Raw genomic sequence first — 14,072 nt, 5'->3', positions numbered from 1 at the left:
CCCCCTTCTTTTCCCCTCTGCTTGATCCGGCCGCGCCGAACCTTTTGAGCAAGACGAGCCCCCCGCCATCCCTCAACATTCTTCACGCCCCAGCAGCAGGACTGCCTGTCCCTGCAAAACCGTCTGCAGCACCCTCGCCGACACCGACGACCTGCCACCGCCGGGACCAGCACCCTCACCAGTACTGTCGTCAGACAGCGGCGGCGCCGCGCACCCACGATGACGCGACACGATGGAAGCTCGCAGGTGCCGATCATCTTTGAGCGGCAGCCAAACGTCCGGCAGATCTTGGCGCTGCAGGACTATGCGCTCGACCAGATCTGGTGGAACGCGCCCCTCGTCATCAGCCAGGCGCTGCTCCTCGCCGAGGTCCTCCGCACCTACCCGGCCGAGGCGGCCATGCTGCGCCGCATCTACGTCCGCAAGAAGCTCAACCTCGCCGAGATGATGTTCTTTTCCATCAAGTACACGTCGCTCCTGTCGGTCATCCTCACCACGCTGGTGCAGCTGGTACGTGGCGACCGATTTGTCTCCAACAGTCTGGGGTCTGCCGTTTGGCTGACCCACACTCCTCGCCATTCTGACGGGCGCCTTCTGCTTCCGCTGCCGCGCAGACCAAGGTGCCCGGGACGGATGCAAGGTGCATGGCCTTCTCGTGGGCGTCCAACATCTTGACGTTCGCCATCTGCACGCTGGTCGTGGCGACGATTGCCTGGCGCACGTCGATCATCTTTCACCGCTCGAGGCGGGTGCTTGCGCTCCTCGGCGCCGGCCTGCTGGTCCAGGTCGGTCTGACTGCCTGGGCAGTCATCAACTACTACCGCGTGAGTGGCAGTGGCGCGCCGCGCTGCAGCAGCCGGGCGGCAGGAGCAACGATGAGCCAGAGGGATGCGGACGACAGAGACAGGTCGCTGCGGGTGCTGACCGTCACACCCGTCCCGCATCCCAACTCCCGCAGACGCCCATCGCGCTGCCCAACGGCCTGTGCGCGCCGCAGCAGACGAACCACAAGGCGGACCCGAGCTTCTTTGAGCTCTCGACGTTCTGGTACGTGCTGTACAACGCGCTCTTCGACCTGGCCATGGTGGTCTCGTCGTCGGCGCGGCTGTGGCAGAGCGCGCGCGGTCCGCTGGGCTTTGCGCGCGTCTCGTCGCTGCTGTTTGCCAACAACGTGCACTACGCCATCTGCGCCGACGTCGTCAACCTCGTCGAGCTGGTGACGATCCTCGGCTTCCGCGGCAGCGTGCCGAGCTACCAGTACCTCGTCATCGCCATCCAGGGCATGGTGGGCATGCAGATGCTCATCACCGAGCAGGAGGCCGTCTACGCCCCTCGCGGCGCGACGGTGGCGTCGTACAACTTTCCGCTGCAGAGCATCGGCGGCAGCCACCACGGCGGTGGCGGCGCGTATGGCGGCGGCGGCGGCGGTGGTGGTAGTGGATGTGCCACGTCCGCCGGCTTCGCGCACGGCGGCGGTGCGGGCTCGACGTCGTTGTCGTCTGCGCAGGCGCTGCGAAAGAGCAAGCACCACGCAGATGCCACATCGATGGGCTCGCTGGCTACGCTGAACATGACGACGCTCAGCGAGCCCGACGAGCCGCGGATGCGCGTCTCGACGGCGTTTGAGCGCAGCGTCGACCACCCGCGATCGGGCACGCCGGCGCCGTTTAGCGAGAAGAGCGCGCCGCCGCTTGCGCCCGTGGCGGGCCAGGACCTCGTGCTGTCGATGACGACGATCACCACTACCGCCACGAGCTACGCGGACCCGGATGGCAAGACGGCGCCCTCGCTGGCCTTTACCCGGCTGCGGCAGCGGCACCATGCCAGCGACGGCGGCATCCTCGACGATTCCCTCGACGACGACGACGACGACGACGACCTGAAGCAGAGCCCGAAGGAGCGAGGCGCCGTCGTCCCCCACGGGCCGGGAGCCGGTACCGGCGGGCTGGGACGAAAGGGGACAGGGGCAGTGAAGGAACTCGAGCACACGTGCGGCAACGGCGAGCCCGTCAAGGACCACAAGGGCATCGGCATCGACGTCGACGATGTCAAGAGCCACGCGTCGAGCGACGACACGCGCGAGATGATCGTAGACCTCGCCGATCCCGCCGTGTCGCGCTCGTCGTCCTTCTCGTCGTCGTCGTCGTCGGCGTCGTCCTTCACCTTGTCGGGATGCCCTCCACCCTCCAAGGTCTTTGCCGCCACATCCTCACCGACAACGACGACGACGGTGGAGACCAGCAAGCCTCTGGCGCCGCAGCCTCCGACGTGCGACGGTCCGCGCGGCATCGAGGGCCGTCGTGCGCCCTCTCCGATCCCGTACCACCCCCCGCAGCTGCTCGACCATCCGTACACCCAACGACCTCGGACGGCCGATAGGCCTCCTGCCTCGGCACCCGCGTCGTCGTTGGCATCCCTTTCCCATTCCTCGAAGCAGGGACGGGCGGCGGCGGTCATCGTGCACCTCGACGACGTTGATGCTTCAGACGACGAACACGCTCGCGCCCCGCACGGGCACCGGCAGCGGGAGCGGGACGGCGAGACGAGTCCCGGCTCGGCCTTTTCCGTCGATGGCGCGCACCACCGTTCGCTGCGCCACGTGGGCGGAAGCGTCCAGTCGCTCAAGCAGACGGTGCGCGAGCGCCTCGATTCGATCCGCGCTCGCGCGCTCTGATCGCCCGCCCGGCCGGGCCCATACGCACCTGCCTGCCTGCCTGCCTGCCTATCTTGCTCTCTCGTCCTGCAGTCCTCTCTCTGCCTTTCTCCCCCTTCTGAAGAGGGAGCAGAGGTACGACCGTCGGTTTGAGGCCCCCTCATTCCTTTTCCTGCGTCCCTTTCACCCTCGTTTTTGCCTGGTGCCTCGTTGTCGCCATTCCTAACCTGTCCCTTCGACCGTCTTGCCGCGCACACACTAGTCCCTTTTCCGCTGCTCCTCAAGGCGGTAGCCCTACCCTCTTTTGTCAACCGATCCGCTCGTGAAACAAGAGCGAACGACACCTCGTCATTACAAGGATCTCGCAAAGGCACGGCGTCCATCCGTCGGTCGGTCGGTCGGTCGGTCGGTCGGACGGTCGGGGTCGGTCGTTTGCCTCACCGATCCGCCTGTACGATGCCTCCAAGGGCTGAGCGAATCGAGGAACCGGGGGGAGCATCCATCCCCGCACCGCCCTGTCGATCACAATGGCGGCGCCGCCGACGACGACGACGGCGACGGCGACGAGGGGTTGATGCTGCCGGCGAGTTGGGACATGGATGCAAAGGGGTCGCGGTAGCTCTTGTGCGTCTGCTGGTACCACCTGGCATAGTCTCGCTTGAGCGTGTCGACCTGGGCGTGGAGCGAGGCTACCTGGTTGGCCAGCGCCATAAACGACGCGTGCTGCGCCTGGATCGTATCCGATATCGCTGCGGATCGGGACGGAACGGAATGGGACGGCAGGGATGAGTTGATTGAGCGGCCAGAAGAAAGAGCAGCGCATGGTGAGCCGGTTGTCTCGTCGCTGCCCCCCTGATCCCGTGGCGGGGACACGACCCTGCCGCTCGCCGCTCGCTGCTCGCCGCTCGTCACTCACCCTGCGGGGTAAAGGTATCCCGCCTCTCCAACCCGGCCAGGTGCCGCTCGACGGTCTCCATGCCGTTGCGGTACCTCTGGATGCGTCGCTGGAAGTCGTCGGCCAGGTGGCCAAAGTAGGTCTGGAGCCACTCTACAAAGCCGGCGCCGTCGCTGCGCCCCTCGCGGGCGTTGGATGCAATGGCGTACAGCGTGGCCTGGTCGGCCCGGTCGCGCTCGATGCGTTCGGCCACGTCGCGCGACTGCGAGCTGTCGAGTTCGAGCGTCGCTGCTAGCGAGGTCAGCGCCTGATCGTTGCAAGGGAGGGAGGAGGGGGGAGGGTAAGAGGGGAAAGAGGAGGAGGAGGAGGGGGGAAAAGAACAAGGGCAGTGTCAGTCGGGCACGCGAGGGGGGGGGGGGGGGGGGGGGGGGCAGGTCGACAACCGCGACAATCGGTCGACGACGCACCGAGTCGAGTTCCTGCCACTCTGCAGCGCATTTACGGATCTCGACGCCAAAATCTTTGGTCTTGAGCTCGTCCTTGATCTGGAGCTGCGTCGAGATGTGCTTGCTAAACGGGGGGAAAGAAGGGGAGGGAAGGCGGGTCCACGCGGGCGGCAGGCAAGGGGCAAAGACGCGTCGTCGGCGTGGTCAGCGTCCTGCAGGGCCGACTGCGACGGGGGATGGCCGCTGCGAAACACTTACTCGAGCTCCTCTACGAGCTTCCTGGCGTCTTCGGGCAGGTCGTTGTAGCGTTCCCTTTGCTGGTATGCGAAGCGGAAAAAGGGAGATGCGGCGACCTGTCCCTGCTGCTGCTGCTGCTGCTGCTGCTGTTGGCCGAAAGGCTGCTGGGATCCGCCGGGTTGGAAGCCGGATTGGCTGCGCGGCGAGAGGGCAAGGTGGGATCGAAGGGGGCGAGATCAGCCATGCGTTCGATGTTGGGATCGCAGTCGAATGGTGCAGGCCGAGCTGCGGGCTTACCTCTGACCAAAGAGGCCGGTGTTTGAGCTGGTCGACGCTCCAAAGAGTCCGCCGCCGCCTTGCTGCTGCTGCTGCGGCTGCTGGGGCTGCTGGGTCGAGGTGGATGCGCCAAAGCTGAAGCCGGAGGTGGTGGCGGGTTTGTTGGTCGATGCGGCGCCAAAGAGGCCGCTCCCGCCGCCGCCGGTGGTGGTGGTGGTGGTGTTGCCAAACAGCCCGCCGGTGGTGGTGGGCTGAGAGGTGTTGGGTGCCGCGCTGTTGGTCGTGGATCCAAACAGACCTCCTCCTCCTCCAGCGGCGGCAGGTTTGGGAGCAGCAGCGCCGAAGCTGAATCCGGTCGATGGCTGCTGCTGCTGCTGCTGTTGCTGTGGTTGTGGTTGTGTGGACGCCGCGCCGCCGCCGCCGCCGCCAAAGGAGAAGCCGCCCGATGTGCCGGCGAATGGTTTTGTTGCGGGAGGTTGGGAGAAGCTGAAGCTGGCTGATCGACCGAGCGTCGAGGACGTGTTGGTCGTCGAGCCAAACATGACGGGCGCGCGGGCGGGGTGGCGACGGTGGTGGCGTCGACTGTGGGGGGAGGACGAGCGAGGAGGAGGGCGAGGGCGAGGGTGAGGGTGTGTGGTGGGTGCCAAGGACAGAGCGGGGGGCGGGGAGGGGGAGCGTCTGTTTAGTGAGGGCAGAAAGAGAGAGAGAGGCGAAGCGCGTTGATGGGTTGGTCTGCCAGGCCTGTCAACTGCACTCCCGTCTTCCGGAGTCGCCTCGCCACGGCGCTTCATCGGGGGCTAGGAGCCTGCCAGGCTCGACCCAACCGACTCGACAAAGGTGTGTGCTCTCCCTCGTCGCTTTCCCCGTTGCCCTTCGACGACGACCATTATTGGCGTCTTACTCGACGTCCATCCATTCAAGCACACACGCACGCACGCCAAAAGGCAGCCCGCAACCATGTCAACGCCGACGCCCGCACAGCACCCAATATCCAGCCAGCAACGGCCAGCCAACGACGACATGGCCACGTCCCAATGGCCCCGCCTCATCCCCGCCACGACCCAACGTCCGCCCCACCTGCCCCGCCACCACCTCAACGGCACCCAGGACGTATTCCGCCTATTTGACCTCGTACCCATCTACGACCGCGCAGTCAGACCTTTCCTCCAGCAGCAGCAGCAGCAGCAGCAGCAGCAGCAGCCGGCGGCCACTCCGCTCGCCAGCCACGCCGCACCCACTCCATCCTCGTCGACCCCGCTCCCCTTTCCCCTCGCACCGCACCTCGACACCTCCCTCACCCCTACCACAACCGCCACCGCCGCCACCACCACCGCCGCCAACGCTACCACCGCTGCACCAGCGGGATCCACGACGGCGGCCATCAACAAGCGCGCCAAGCCGCCCGCCACCTACGCCCACTACCTCTCAGACATCGCGGGCAGGGTCAAGCCGCCCAGCAAGCGCAACCGCGCCGCCAAGCCAGACAAACCCTCGACCTCGCTCGTCGCCATCCTCAACAAGCCCGAATACACGCCCCAGCGCATCCTCCCCTTTGACGCAGAGACGCTCCGCTCCGCCTTTGTCGTGCAGAGCGGGCCAGTCGACGAGGTCAGTCACCCCTGCCGCCCGCCCTCGATGGCACAACCTCCCAACACCCCGGGCACACCCGTCCCTCCGTCTCATATCTCTGTCTTCTCTGTCCCCTTGTGCACACCTTGACTCGCCCCCCGCAGATCGACCAAAGCCTCCTCGAGCCCGACGAGGAAGATGCTGCACCGCGAAAGAAGAAGAAAAAGAGGGACAAGGCCGCCGCGCCCGCTTCTGCTGCCGGCACGGCACCACCCTCGACCGCCGCCGCCGCCACGCCCAGACCTCGTTGAATCGCACAGAGAGACGCCGCCTCGCACCTTTACCCTGATCCTCACCAGCACGATACCCGCACCATAGCTGCAATCTCATCCACGCGCACGCACGCGCACACGCACGCATGTCTCTCGACACCTTTCCCGGACTGACACCGGTCGTGGTGATGGAATGCCCGGCTTCCCTTCCAGGTGTCGAACCGGAATGTTTGGTCAACCAACGAGTCGACGAGGGGAATAGTGCCGCCGAGGGCAGTGCCGGCGCCGGCTAGGCCTCGACGCCGAGGCGCTTTGCCACCTCTTCCACCGTCTTCCACACCTCGTGCCCGGGACCCGCGCCGCCCTGGTCGAGCTCCCTGCGCACGTCGTCCTCGGTCTTGCCTCTCCTGGCGGCGCTGGCCAGGCAGCCCTGGACGACGTCGAGGAGGTGCGCGTTCTCGAGGGCGGCCGCCACGCGCTCCTTGTCGTTGAGCTGCTTGTTGACGGCGTTCTCGGACTGGTGCGTCCCCGGCCGCACGCGGATGTCGACCTTAAACCGCGGAGGCAGCGCGCGCAGCAGACGGACGCGCAGAGAGAGGCCTGCCAGGTCGTCGGCGGGGTACACAAGAGCCACAGAGAGAAAGGGTGCGCGAGCGAGAGATGAGCACGAGAAACCGAAGGGGGGATGGCGGGACTGGGCTGGGCTGGCGCACTCACCGATGAGGGTGGCCATAGAGCAGTGCGGGATGGTCGGAGTAAACTCGAGGAGGACGTGGGGCAGCTTGTTGGCGGCAGCGTCTCCCTGTTCCACGACAATGTGCGAAGCGTTGACGACGGCGAGCTGTTCGAGGGTGAGCGGGTGCTCTGGATCGGTGATGGAGCGGATCAGGTCTGCGGGCAGAGACAAGGCCAACGAGTAGGGCAAGCGAGGGGAGGAGAGTGTAAGCCGGGCGGGGTTCGGGGCAGTGGCACGGGACGTGGCTGTGGGCGAGTGCGACTGACCATAGACTTCCTGGCTGTCGATGAGCTCTTCGTGGTTTCTGGCCGCAGCCGCCGTGTCGAGGCCGGTTCCGAGTTTGCCGCCGACCGACTCTGGTAGCTGGATGTGATCGCCCGTGTTTCGCGGTGGTGCGCCGGAGACGATGCCGTGGTCGAGGTCGTCGCCGTGCAGGCCATTGCCGTCGTCAACATCATCGTCGTCGTCGGCGTCATCGTCATCATTTGGGCTATCGACGCTGAAGGCGAGGGTGTCGTTTGCGAGGGCCGCCGACGAGGAGGCCGACGAGTGGACCGAGGGATCGCGCCACCACTCTTGCGCGCCCGCTGCTGCCGCGTGGGCCGAGTCGCGGTTCGAGGCGAGCTGCGACGACGACGAGGGGGTGTAGATGATGGGATTCGCGTTGTCCTTGGATGCCATGGTGAAGTTTGGTGCTGCGGTGGCAGAAAGAGGGAGAGAGGCGGGCTGCGGAGGGTGATGATGGTGGACGGGGGTGGTGGTCGGGTGGCAAAGAGGGCGGCGACCCGCGCACGGCACAGCGTCGGCCACGCCTCGGCCCCGCGCCTGACTCGGCCCGCATGTGGAGGCTGGCCGGCCGGCACGCGCGAAAAGCCAACACAACTCTTCCCCAGAATGCGAATGAGCCCGAAGAGAAAATCGGTCTTGCACACGATTGTCATGCTGTTCTGCCAGTTTTGGCCACAAACGAGTGGGTCCTTGTACTGATCTCAGACATGCAGTGACATGAAGGCCAGCAGGCAGTGGTATGTGCCACAGCACGGCAGCAAGGGGGGGGAAGGTAGGTAGAGGCAATGTGCCAGCCGTATTTGACACACCCATGTCCAGAATGCGCGCCAGAGGTGCTCCTCGGTTCACGATGCCAGGTTGGGCGAGAGAAAGTCAGGCCTCCTGGAAGCTGTTTTCAGGTGCTTGTGCTTGCAAAAAGGCAAAAGGAATGTGACAAGAGTGGGATTCGAACCCACGCCCGAAGACAGCGGTGAACTCGAATGAGCTCTTGACCTCAGATGACCTGAACGCTGCGCCTTAACCACTCGGCCATCTTGCCCTTGTATGCAGGGAGGAACTATTATTGCAGATATAATTGTTCTCGTCAAGTTACGAGCGCCCAAGAGATATCAACTGCCGCCTCATTGGTGGCCAGCACCGACCTCACCCAGGCTGCCATTCCGACGACGAGGCCGGGCCCCTTTGCGGAGGGCAAGTCGTGCACAGGCATGCTTTCTGATAGGGAGGACTGGCTGGCAAACCAGCGCGGATCAATGGCATTCGCACGTCTAGGCTGGAGAGGACACGAGAGGGCCAGCGAGCGCCCTTTCAGTTGACGTATCGGTAGGCAAGGTAGGCGCCGAGGACCAGCAGCGGAATGAACATAAAGATGGGGCTGTTCAGGAGGGGAGAGGAGGGGGAAAGGCGAGTGAGAAGGGACGGAGTCAGATGGCGGCGCGCTTGGTAGTCGCTCGTGTCGCTGCGGGACGGGAGCCGCGGCTGGCGAGCTAGCCCTCTACTCACTTGCTGTTCTGGTCGGGGCTCTCGTTGCTCTTGATACCGCTCGTCGTCTTGATCGACTTGGACTGCGGCGAGGGGGAAACAAGCGGGGGGTCAGCACATCGGCGGCGGGAAGAAGCAGGAAGCTGCCGCGGCGGGCGTCAATGTGCCGCCAAAGCGCAACCACTCACGCCACCCTCAATCTCGCCGACAAGCATGGGTCCAAGGAGGCTGCGGGCGTCGTCCGAGTGTCCGACATCCTCAAAGGCCTCGGTGGCGTCCTTGCCCGCCTCGGTGAGGAGGACCTCGTCACCGCCGGGGTGCTGCGGAGAGGATAGGCGACCAAGGGAGAGCAGTCAGAGGTCAGCCAGCCGGGACGGAAAGTGGGTGGAGCAGCGGTCCAGCCCAGCTCGAGCACTCACCTCGTCCGCAAACTTGGAAACGTCGTAGACTGCGTGGCGGGCGGGAGGGGGGTATGAAAGGTCAGCTCGAGCTCGCGAGAGATTAAGCTATGCGTGCTGCGTGGCAGACGACAATGCCCTCCTCTGAGCCGCACCCCGGCAGCACCAGCAGCAGCAGCAGTAGCAGCGGACGACAAAGGCGGGCGGGAGGGCATCGGATCGCCTCTCGGCCTGGCGCGGTCCGCCCGAGACGCACCCTTTCCGTCGATGAGCAGCCAGAGGTTGTCGTTGGTGCTGTGCTGACCGAGCTCCTCCATCGAGATGGTCTTCTGGTTGGACTTTTCGTTCTCGGCGGACATATTGAAGGGCTGTGCGGGGTTTGGTAGGGAGGATAGGGCGTAGGGTGAAAGGTAGGATGTGTGATGGTAGTGGTAATGACGGTGGTGGCGCGGAAACGGCAAGCACGGCCACGGACACGGCCACGAGCGTTGCTGCATCTCGGAATTTCAGGCAGCGCCGCCCACCAGCCAGACGGCCTCAGAGAGACTCAGAGAGGGAGAGCGCGGGGGAGACGGCCGGGCAGGCAGGCGCCCAGCAAGCGGCCGTCCTGGTCGTCCTCGCCTGGCTCTGGCTCAGGTTTAGGCTCCCGCTCCGTCTCCCGGTCGGCTCCCCTGCCGCCGCTGCCCAGGCCAGCGCCGGGCGTGGGTGCCTCTGGCGGCCGCCAAAAAAGGCCGAGAGCTGCGCTGAAGCTGAAAGCCCGGACCGCTCCTCCTCCGCCCCAGCCTCGTTTGGGGCGGGGGTGGTGGGCCAGGGCGTTTGAAATCCGCCCGCCCTCGTAGACTCGCCAGGCTGCCAGGCCAAACCACGCCCCCTTGTCGCGCGGCTGGCCTCACTCCTGGCTGACGCGGATCGTCGTTGGTCACCGCCTGGCCTGGCCTTGCGCTCCCCAGCCTCTCGGCAAACGTGGCAAGCCCTGAGCTGGTGATGATGCCTGGCAGTCGGCCATTTCACGCGCCATCAGAACACCTGGCCTGTCGTCGTCGTCGTCGTCCCAAGTGACGTCGCGCGACCGTCCCCATATCGACTTTGCGTGCAGCCCTCGACCGACGCCACTTCTGCCAAAAAGGGCCCACAAAATGTTGGCAAAAAGCAGGCACCCCAAAAACATCCTTCAAAAAGATCGACCATGGGCGGATTCGAACCAACGACCTTGACATGGCGGGATCTCGTCCTGCACGAGCGTCCTAACAGTGTCACGCTCTAACCAACTGAGCTACACGGCCGAATGATGTCAAGGGGGCAAATTGTTGATATAATAAAACCTAGCGGGAAGCGCTCCTATCGCCCCTCCCCCGATCACGCCCGGCACACGAGCGTTTTTCGGAAGCGAGGCGGGGCGGCAGGGGAAGGCTGGCCCGAGCTCTGGCTGTTGGCTCTCGAGCCAGCCAGCGAGGCGTGCGCTGGCCACGGCGGGCTGCTGCCCTTGCTTGGCTGCCCTGCTGGAGGGAGAGGCAGAGAGAGCTTCGCGTCCAGGCACGCATGCCTACGCCCTTCTGGACCGCCTCGACACCCAACCCACCCGCCGCCGCCGCCATCATCACCCTCCCTGTCTCAACCTCGCCGCGCCTCTCCCGCCTCAACGCCGGCTTCATCGCACCACATCGCTGCGGCGTGACTCGCTGACCCGCACATCATCCCGACGCTGGCCGGCTCGACGCCGACGACGACGACGACGACGACGACCAACACATCCTTTGCACCCTAAGCCGACCTTCCACTGACTGGCGCCGAGCACCGTGCAGCCGACTCCAGCTCCTCCGAACCGCCGCTCTGAGCTGAACGGCAGTCTAGACAGCAGAGCATCCCTCTGGCACCGCACCGCCGCTCGAGAGTCGACGCACCCGCCCTCACCCGCCCTCTTGACGATAGACGACCGCCGCCCCTGCCGCCGCCGCCGCCACTGCCGCTGCCGCCATGCCGATGCTCCTCGACATCCAGCGGAAGCTCTTTGCCCGCTCCGAGCGGGTCAAGAGCGTCGACTTCCACCCGACCGAGCCCTGGCTGCTCGCAGGCCTGTACAGCGGCTCGGTCAACATCTGGAACTACGAGACCGGCGCCATTGTAAAGACGTTCGAGGTGACAAACGTCCCCGTTCGCTGCGTCAAGTTCATCGCCCGGAAAAACTGGTTCGTCGCCGGCTCAGACGACTTCCAGCTGCGCGCGTTCAACTACAACACCCACGAAAAGGTCACCGCCTTCGAGGCGCACCCCGACTACATCCGCTGCCTCGCCGTCCACCCGACGGGCAGCTACGTCCTCACCGGCAGCGACGACATGACCATCAAGCTGTGGGATTGGGAGAAGGGCTGGAGGCTGATCCAGGTGGGTAGACGCGGCGTTCGGTACGATGTCGCTCGCTCGCCTGCAGGCCGCCCTACCTCGAGCGCCGATTACGGAGCTCGTGCCGGGCTGAGCTCGCTCCATCGCTGCCGCTGCTGCTGCTGACGCTCCTCTTCCCGCGCCTCGCCTCGCTTCGCCTCGCCCCTTCTCTCGCCTGCCCTGCCTCGACCGCCGTCCAGACCTTCGAGGGCCACACGCACTACATCATGAACCTCTGCTTCAACCCCAAGGACTCGAACACGTTTGCCTCGTCCTGCCTCGACCGTACCGTCAAAGTGTGGACGCTCGGGTCGAGCGTGGCCAACTTCACCCTCGACGCCCACGACAAGGGCGTCAACTATGTCGAGTACTTCCACGGCGGCGAGAAGCCCTACATGCTCACGACGGGCGACGACCGCACCGTCAAGATCTGGGACTACCTCTCCAAGTCGTGCGTCCAGACCCTCACCGGCCACACGTCCAACGTCTCGTTTGCCGTCTTCCACCCGTCGCTGCCGCTCATCATCTCGGGCTCCGAGGACGGCACCGTCAAGCTGTGGCACTCCAACACCTACCGCCTCGAGTCGACGCTCGACTACGGCCTCGAGCGCGTGTGGTGCGTCGCCTACAAGCGCAACGGCAACGACGTCGCCTTTGGCTACGACGAGGGCGCCGTCGTCGTCAAGCTCGGCAAAGAGGAGCCCAGCGTCAGCATGGACGCGGCGGGCAAGGTGGTCTGGGCGAAAAACTCCGAGGTGCTCAGCGCCAACGTCTCGACGACCATCGGTACGTCCCCAACCGAGCGAAGCAAAGGGGCGCCCACGGACGACGCCCCTGGATCCCGACGACACCAACTGATCCCTTCTCTCGTCTCTCTTCCCATCCATCTCCCGGCTTCCCCGCCCCTTCCCCCCCTCTTTCTCCCCGCGCCCAGACGACGGTGTTCCGGAAGGCCAGAGGATCCCAGTCTCGGTGCGCGAGATGGGCTCGACCGAGGTGTACCCGCAGCTGCTGCAGCACAGCCCCAACGGCCGCTTCGTGACCGTGTGCGGCGACGGCGAGTACATCATCTACACGGCGCTGGCGTGGAGGAACAAGGCGTTCGGGTCCGGCCTCGGCTTCGCGTGGGCGAGCGACAGCAACACGTATGCCGTCCACGAGGGCGGCGCCAAAGTCAAGGTCTTCCGCAACTTCAAGGAGCGCCCCGGCCTGCTGACGCTGGCGTACGGTGTCGAAAACGTCGCCGGCGGGTCGCTGCTCGGCGTGCTGGGCCAGGGCTTTGTCTGCTTCTACGACTGGGAGACGGGCGCCCTGGTGCGGCGGATCGACGTCGAGGCCAAGGCCATCCACTGGTCCGGCACGGGCGAGCTGGCGGCCATCGTGTGCGACGACAGCTTCTACATCCTCCGCTTCAACCGCGACGCCTACGCCGCCCACCTCGACTCGGGCGCCGACGTCGACGACGACGGCGTCGAGGACGCCTTTGAGGTCATCACCGAGGTCTCGGAGTCGCTGCGCACGGCCAAGTGGACCGGCGAGTGCTTCATCTACACCAACTCGACCCACCGGCTGCAGTATCTCGTCGGCGAGCAGATCCACACCATCACCCACTCGGACGACGAGCTGTACTTGCTGGGCTACATCCCGCAGCACGGCCGCGTCTACCTGGTCAACAAGGACCTGTCCATCTTCAGCTACAACCTGTCGCTGGCCATGGTCGAGTACCAGACGGCCATCCTGCGCGGCGACCTCGACGCGGCGGCCGAGCTGCTCGGCAGCGTGCCGGCCGACCAGCGCAACAAGGTGGCGCGCTTCCTCGAGACCCAGGAGCTGCGCCAGCTCGCCCTCGACGTGTCGACCGACCCGGACCACCGCTTCGACCTGGCCATCTCGCTCGACAACTTTGACACCGCCCTCGACATTGCGCGCTCCGGCCCGCAGACGGGGTCCGAGTCGAGGTGGAGGACCATCGGCGACAAGGCGCTGGCGCAGTGGAACGTCGCGCTGGCGCAGGAGTGCTTCGAGAGGGCGCAGGACCTCTCCTCGCTGCTGCTCGTCGCCACGTCGACAAACGACCGCGACGCCCTGGGCCGGCTGGCCGACCTGGCGCACGAAAAGGGCTCGACCAACGTGGCGTTTGCCGCCTACCTGCAGCTGGGCGAGGTCGACGCGTGCATCGAGCTCCTCGAGCGCGCCGGCCGCGTGTCCGAGGCGGCCATGTTTGCGCGCACCTATGCGCCGTCGCGGGTGCCGGAGCTCGTGCAGCGGTGGCGCAAGGAGCTCGAGAGCACCAACCGGCACAAGCAGAACGCCATCGCGGCCAGCATCGCCGATCCCACCACCGACGAGGCCCTCTTTGAGGAAGGGTGGCAGGCCGCGCTGGCGCGAGAGGCCGAGGTGCGGGCGAGCGCGCCGCCGCCGAGGAGGACTGAGACTGACCG

At 65.7% G+C, this 14,072-nt stretch overlaps 6 protein-coding genes across 6 annotated transcripts in view; 3 read left to right on the top strand and 3 right to left on the bottom strand.

Moving 5' to 3' along the window:
* Positions 1–219: 219 nt before the first annotated feature.
* PFL1_04022 (uncharacterized protein) lies at positions 220–2,674 on the top strand (the record flags this gene model as incomplete). The annotated part of the gene is made up of 3 exons (XM_007881546.1): positions 220–510; positions 615–824; positions 959–2,674. 3 exons carry the CDS (start codon positions 220–222, stop codon positions 2,672–2,674), a joined length of 2,217 nt encoding a protein of 738 aa, XP_007879737.1.
* A 501-nt stretch (positions 2,675–3,175) lies between these two features.
* On the bottom strand, positions 3,176–5,049 carry PFL1_04021 (uncharacterized protein; the record flags this gene model as incomplete). The annotated part of the gene is made up of 5 exons (XM_007881545.1): positions 3,176–3,402; positions 3,570–3,855; positions 4,016–4,118; positions 4,253–4,426; positions 4,529–5,049. The coding sequence occupies 5 exons, from the start codon at positions 5,047–5,049 to the stop codon at positions 3,176–3,178; spliced, it is 1,311 nt and encodes a 436-aa protein (XP_007879736.1).
* Positions 5,050–5,464: 415 nt separating this feature from the next.
* On the top strand, positions 5,465–6,387 carry PFL1_04020 (uncharacterized protein; the record flags this gene model as incomplete). The annotated part of the gene is made up of 2 exons (XM_007881544.1): positions 5,465–6,115; positions 6,241–6,387. 2 exons carry the CDS (start codon positions 5,465–5,467, stop codon positions 6,385–6,387), a joined length of 798 nt encoding a protein of 265 aa, XP_007879735.1.
* Positions 6,388–6,637: 250 nt separating this feature from the next.
* Positions 6,638–7,765, bottom strand: PFL1_04019 (uncharacterized protein; the record flags this gene model as incomplete). Its single annotated transcript, XM_007881543.1, has 3 exons — positions 6,638–6,948; positions 7,066–7,239; positions 7,351–7,765. 3 exons carry the CDS (start codon positions 7,763–7,765, stop codon positions 6,638–6,640), a joined length of 900 nt encoding a protein of 299 aa, XP_007879734.1.
* Positions 7,766–8,680: 915 nt separating this feature from the next.
* PFL1_04018 (uncharacterized protein) lies at positions 8,681–9,611 on the bottom strand (the record flags this gene model as incomplete). Its single annotated transcript, XM_007881542.1, has 5 exons — positions 8,681–8,747; positions 8,876–8,937; positions 9,043–9,174; positions 9,274–9,302; positions 9,509–9,611. 5 exons carry the CDS (start codon positions 9,609–9,611, stop codon positions 8,681–8,683), a joined length of 393 nt encoding a protein of 130 aa, XP_007879733.1.
* A 1,615-nt stretch (positions 9,612–11,226) lies between these two features.
* Positions 11,227–14,072, top strand: part of PFL1_04017 (uncharacterized protein) — a gene marked incomplete at both ends in the record, with an annotated part of 2,975 nt that continues 129 nt past the window's right edge. Inside the window, 3 exons of the mRNA XM_007881541.1 lie at positions 11,227–11,634; positions 11,832–12,417; positions 12,566–14,028. Coding sequence (XP_007879732.1) covers positions 11,227–11,634; positions 11,832–12,417; positions 12,566–14,028 — 2,457 coding nt within the window. The remainder of the gene's footprint in view (positions 11,635–11,831; positions 12,418–12,565; positions 14,029–14,072) is intronic.

The sequence above is a fragment of the Pseudozyma flocculosa genome (assembly GCF_000417875.1).
Source record: "Pseudozyma flocculosa PF-1 unplaced genomic scaffold scaffold00013, whole genome shotgun sequence".
Taxonomy (NCBI): Eukaryota; Fungi; Basidiomycota; class Ustilaginomycetes; order Ustilaginales; family Ustilaginaceae; genus Pseudozyma; species Pseudozyma flocculosa.
Note: the sequence above shows the minus strand (reverse complement) of the source record. Positions and strands in the feature narration are given on the sequence as shown.